The sequence below is a fragment of the Monoraphidium neglectum genome (assembly GCF_000611645.1).
Source record: "Monoraphidium neglectum strain SAG 48.87 unplaced genomic scaffold scaffold00678, whole genome shotgun sequence".
NCBI classification, from domain to species: domain Eukaryota; kingdom Viridiplantae; phylum Chlorophyta; class Chlorophyceae; order Sphaeropleales; family Selenastraceae; genus Monoraphidium; species Monoraphidium neglectum.
The window spans coordinates 1-5,766 of record NW_014012950.1 but is presented as its reverse complement, the minus strand read 5'-3'; the positions used below and the strand labels follow the sequence as shown (position 1 = coordinate 5,766).

Sequence of the window (5,766 nt, the reverse complement as noted above, 5' to 3'; positions counted from 1 at the left end):
CCCGCGCGCCGCTCACGACTGCGGCTCGCTGCAACAAGGACCTGCGGCCACGCGTCACCTGCCCCGCTCCTGGCCCCGCACACCGCGTGCCTGCATTTGCAGGCGCGCGAGCAGGCGGTGCAGGACGCGGGGTGCGACGGCGAGTATGGGGAGGACGACGACGACGAGCAGCAGCTGATCACGCGCCCCCGGGTGCACGACGCCGCGCGCACGGCGCTGGAGGACTGCCAGCGGCTGAGTGACGAGGTGGGCGCCACCCGCGCGCCGCGCCCGCGGGCAGCCGGGGCGGGGCGGCGCGGGTTGTCGAAGCAGGCCCCCCCCCTTGCCCAATGGTTTTGGCTGTGACGAAACAAGGTTGTGGTGTGCGAGGGAGCCTTCGTCAGTCCTGTTGAGTAGACCCGCAGCGGCACCCCCCCCCCCCACACACAATGCCGCGCTCCCACTGGCATGCGGGGCGCTGGAGGGAGCACATGACCGTGCTGCTGCAGCGCTGCCTCGGCCCACTTCCTCCCAGCAGCCCGCATCTCGCTTACGCAAAAGTCTTTAACAAACACCAAGGCGCCTGCCGCTCGCCGGCCGCCGCTCGGCAGGACTGCCGGCTGCTGCTGCGCACGACGGTCATCACCACGGCCGAGGTCTATCATGTACAGGGAGACGAGGTCCGCGGGCTGGAAGTTCAGGCGCGCGTGTTTGCGGTGGACGGCCCAAATGTGGTCGACACCCGGCACGACTACCACCACCGCACAAGGCGCGTTTCGCGGGGTTTCACATAGACGGCTGCCTGGGGGGTGAGGGCCGCCGCAGTGCATCAAGCCGGGAGTGCCAGCACGGCTCATGCCTGCGTTCCCGTGCCCGCTGTGCCATTCAAGCCTGCGGCGGTGTGACAGTCTGCAGGAGTCCCCACAGCCGCCCACCAGCACGCTGCGAGCCCGCACCAGCCAGCCTTGCCGCTCCCGTTTCCCCTTGTGCTAACCCCCAAGCAGGTGTTACGGCAAAGCACTTTGCAGAGATCAAGATTTCAGTGGGCCGCCCAGCCGGGCCGCAGCCGGCCGACAAGAGCCGCGACTGGCTCAGGGCGTGGCGCGTCACCATGGCCAATACGCGGTGGGCGAGCATGAGCTGGATGTGCCCACCTCGGGGCTTGCCTGGCCGCCGACAACACTTGAAGGCCCACAAACCTCGAGAGACCGCTTGCACAATTACACACAACGCTGACTGCCAGTGCGTCCATCAATGCTTGCACCCCTGCTTTCCTGCTGCAGGCATTACCGCGAGGTGCGGACGTTCGGTCTGAGGGCGTCCCACATCCAGCAGATCCGGCGCGCCCTGTTCACGGGTGAGGACTGCAAATATAGCCGTTTCGGCGCTGCGGCACCAGCTTCAGGCCTGCCTGAACGCGTACACCCCCAGTCAGCAGGGCCATTCCTCTCCACACACTCCCAATTGCGGGGTTGGCTTTCTGCCCTCGGACACATCCTACGGCTGCTGGCAGCCACTAGCTTTGGGCTGTGGGTAGCCGCACATTCCTGCTCCCCTCCACCCACTCAAATCGCACATGGAAATGCACCATGCCACCAGGGCCGGCGGGCGAGAAGATCAGCAGGAAGCTCTCCGACTACGAGCTCATGACCTGGCTGCTGGCAGCCGCGGGGTACTCATCAGGCTACAGCCCCTACTGCTTCGATGTCCGTCACGCCTGTGACGGCTGGGACGGCGTCAACCTGCGGCGCGTGTGCGGCGCGGCGACGGCGGAGGACACGGACTGGGAGGAGGATGCGTTGGAGGCCAGCGATGACAGCGACGAGGACGAGGCCAGCGATTACAGTGACGAGTATGAAGAAAGTGACGAGGACGATGACGAGGACGGCTCTGAGGACGGGGGTCCCTCAGAGGACCCTTACACGCCGCGCTGGCACTGGTGCTGACGGGTCAGGGAGCCGCTTCAGAGCGTGTGTCGACACCAGCTACGCGCGGCCATATACGTTTGCTTTTTTGCTTCCTGCTGCTGTTACTGCTCAGACAGCGGCGGCTGCTGCCGGCCTCGTGTCTTTGCTGCCCACTTCGTGTATGGCTCTGTTTGTGAGGCTCAGGGCTGTGCTTGGTGGACCCCTCGCTTCGTGTTTGAACACGGTAACGTTTTCAAGGTTGGTTGATGAGGATGAGTGCAAGTAACCTCTGACGCAGCCTGAATAAGTCTGATACCCGGGCTTCAGGCTGCATACCTGGTGCTGACCGGCCTCCTTCTTGTAAGCACGTGGCAGTGATTGAGCGGATAATCCTCTGTCAGAACCAGGAAGTTTCGAGCTGACATGTTGCCCGAGGCTCCTCCCAAAACTTGAGCTTGGCCGGTGGCGGCCAGTGCTTCATGGAAGCTTCAGCTTTAGCGCCGGTGCAGCTTCAATGCCGGTGATAGCCGTAGCGGCCAAGGGGTCGCCCTCTCATAATGGGAATGCGGCACAGCGGCGGCCAAGGCCTCTTGACGGCCAGGGCATGTCAACATGGTACTATCTAGCTCAGTGGTGGCAGGTAGACAGACACCCGTAAATTAAAGGCTGGTAGCATGGCTACGGATGATTCGGCAAAGGTGAATGGGGGTACGTGGTCACGATGGACAGGCTGGTTGTCAGATGAGGTCAAGCAAGTGCAGATTGACAGGCGCGTGCGCTGACGCGCGACCTCGAGCGGTCGCTGCAGCTTTGCGGCGGAGATGAGAGCGCTGAGCACAGCTGTGCGGTGCAAGCTCTTGGTGCAGACCTGTCCGCCACCCATATCGAGGATTCGTTGCTTGTTGCTCGCCAATAACAGGAATCTGCACACCTGGTGCTGCCTGGTGGGCGCTCTGCTGTCTTCAATCACCATTTGCAAGGATTACAACGCAAAGTAGCGCTGGCCAATCGTGCGCATGTACCTTGCACCTAGAAGCCTGTAGTTAATTACCATGAATGTACACCGTTCATGCTTTCGTGGCCGTGTGGCGCTCTGGACACGCGGCCCCGGCACAGCTGGGTGACGACAGCAGCTGCTGCACGCCCGCTCGCTCGCTTTACCGTACAAGTTTGTAGCAGCACCATCCTTAGCCGTTGTCTGGCCCACGCTTTGGGAAGCTTTTGGTAAAGCTGCAAGGCATGGCAAACATGGCGCTGCGAGCCTCGCTCCTGGGCATCGTGCTCGTGGGCATGGCTGCCGCGTTGGATTTGGACTCGGCGCTCTTGCGTGAGCAGCACCACCAGGAGCTTCTTCAGGCCAAGGTACGCACTTTTGTCTAGCAGTGTCACCCAGAGGCCCGCGGGGCAGCACGGTTCGGTTTGGGACAGCCACTCACCCGGCGCTCTGTACCCCGTTTGACAGGCCGACCCCAGACTCGGATTTGCCAAGTGGCAGGCTAAGTATGGCAAGGGATACCCCAATGATCTGCTGGTGCGAGTTGGCAACTGGACAGATCACCCCCACACTTGCTCCACGAGGGGTGCTCCCATGTATGTGAACGGGAGCAACGCCTATATCTTCAGGAGCATCTCTGCATGTCGTGGCGGGAGCCGCGCTGCACGCATGGCGTCATGCGCTGCTGGTGCTGATGCTGCTGACGCGGGCGCGTCCTCCGAACGCCACTCACAATGTTTTGCACGCATGGATGCACACCGCACTCATGCGTACTTCGTTCAACCTGCAGGGCGCAGAGGTCAAGTTTGGCACCTGGCAGGACAACCTGCAGTTTGCCTTGGACTACAATGAGAAGCATGCGTCACACTGGGTGCGCGCCGCTGCAGCATCAAGAACGGAAGCAGAGGGCAGCTGCCAGTTTGGCACCGAGCCATACAACCCATGACCGCACTAGCACCTGGATGTCCCGCAGCGGTGCATGCGCCTCGAAACCGCGTGCCCAGTCCGGCCGCCATCCGCGTGGTGCAGCTGCGATTGCCCACGCGCCTGCACCTCGCACAACACATGCCCCTCATCGCGCAGCAGAGACGCCCCCCTCGTCGTATCACACTCCCTTTACCCGTTTGAATTTCTGCCCCGACAGGTGGGCCTGAACGCCCTCGCTGACCTCACGCCCGACGAGTTCCGCCGGCAGTACGGCCTCGGGGCCGGGCGGTACAAGCGCGCGCGCGGGTCCGCCAAGGTGGACGGCTTTGCCCACGGCGACCTGGACGAGGCCCAGCTGCCGCCCGCGGTGGACTGGCGGCAGAAAGGCGCGGTGGCAGAGGTCAAGAACCAGGCGGCGGTGGGTCGCGGGCCTGCGACTGGGGGATACTGTACATGCGGCCTGGCGCGCCCGCTGGCGATGGGCCCGGCGCGAGCAGGGAGGGGCGCTGGTGACCGACAAAGGGAGAAGGATGGCTCGCACATCAAGGCAGGAGTTTGCAGGCCCGTGCATGAAGGCAACGGCTTGACGGAAGGCGTGAGGGGACCCTCGCTGCAGGCAGGGGAGCGGCAAGAGGCGGCAGGCCACGCGTGCGAGCCGCCCCCCCTCGCCCCTCGCCCCCGCCACGCTCCCCCCGCAGTGCGGCAGCTGCTGGGCGTTCTCGACAACGGGCGCCGTGGAGGTGGGCGCGGGCCGGCGGCGCGGAGGGGACGCCCTCTAGACAGGCGCTGACGGTTGCTCTGCAGGGACGGCCGCTGCGGCGGCCGGCTCCCCTGCTCCCATCCCAGCCGCCGCCGCGCTTCCCACAAAAGGGCACCGCAGTCCCAAGCTTGTCCTGACCGCGTGCCCCTTTCCTCCGCATTGACCTGTCGCGACTTCGCAGATCTCTCCATATCCTGCTCAGTATGTTCTAGCTTTTTCTCGCTATGCTCATGCTTGTCTCAACCTACACCATCCTCATTTTCTGCTCACCCACACTGCACCGTCACACACGCGCCGCTCACCGCGACCCGCCCTCTAATCCACACTCTGCGGCCCCTCAGGGCATCAACAAGCTGGCCACTGGGCAGCTGGTGTCCCTCAGCGAGCAGTTCCTGGTGGACTGCGACACGGCGCAGGACAAGGGCTGCTCGGTGGGTCTTGCACGGGGCGGGGCCAGGCCACGGCGGTTTGGGTGTGTCGGCGATGTCCCCAGAGGGATGCTGGGGTAGGGGAAAGTGCAGGGGTGCGAGTGCCTCGCGACATCATAAGGCTGATCGGCATTTTGACCTGCATGCTGAGGTCCCAATTCTTCATTGGACAACACACGCACACAGCAGCACCCACATGCAGTGCGCACACACATGACGACATCAATAGCTGCCACCTCCCCCATGTCTGCCCCCCTCATCACGTCCCTGACCCCGCACCGCAATCTCAGGGCGGGCTCATGGACTTTGCCTTTGAGTTCATCCACGAGCACGGCGGCATCGAGTACGAGGAGGACTACCCTTACACCGGTGAGCGTGTGATCTGAGATCTGAGATCCAAGATCTGCGAGCCCCCGGTGACCCGCCTCGTGCTTGAACCCAAGTTTGCACGCCTGGAACGTCCTGGCAATACTGGGGGCGCCGCGGCGTGGGCAGTTGCTCAAACCTTGGGTGCTCTCTTCCTGATAGCCAGACTCTATTTTCAACTGTCCCTTTGCATGCTCAAGCTCACGTCCATCTCCACTCAAACCCTCCTGCGGCCGCCGTGGCGCGGACAATGCAGCCCAGGATGGCGTGTGCTCGGAGGACCGCAACCACCGGCGCGTGGTGACGATCGACGGGTACCAAGATGTCCCTCAGAACGATGAGGTGGGCGGCGGGGCGGGGGGAGGGGGGGGGGCGATGACATCACTGGCTGTTTTTTTGGGGGGG

The 5,766-nt window shown here is 63.7% G+C and overlaps 2 protein-coding genes across 2 annotated transcripts in view; both read left to right on the top strand.

Annotated features, from left to right (window-relative positions):
• The window catches only part of MNEG_4769 (hypothetical protein), a gene marked incomplete at both ends in the record, with an annotated part of 2,921 nt that extends 996 nt beyond the window's left edge, over positions 1–1,925 (top strand). The window contains 5 exons of the mRNA XM_014046752.1: positions 103–246; positions 591–762; positions 984–1,104; positions 1,263–1,336; positions 1,579–1,925. Coding sequence (XP_013902206.1) covers positions 103–246; positions 591–762; positions 984–1,104; positions 1,263–1,336; positions 1,579–1,925 — 858 coding nt within the window. The remainder of the gene's footprint in view (positions 1–102; positions 247–590; positions 763–983; positions 1,105–1,262; positions 1,337–1,578) is intronic.
• Positions 1,926–3,134: 1,209 nt separating this feature from the next.
• Positions 3,135–5,381, top strand: MNEG_4768 (hypothetical protein; the record flags this gene model as incomplete). The annotated part of the gene is made up of 6 exons (XM_014046751.1): positions 3,135–3,248; positions 3,671–3,751; positions 4,025–4,225; positions 4,506–4,547; positions 4,909–4,998; positions 5,286–5,381. 6 exons carry the CDS (start codon positions 3,135–3,137, stop codon positions 5,379–5,381), a joined length of 624 nt encoding a protein of 207 aa, XP_013902205.1.
• Positions 5,382–5,766: the final 385 nt, after the last annotated feature.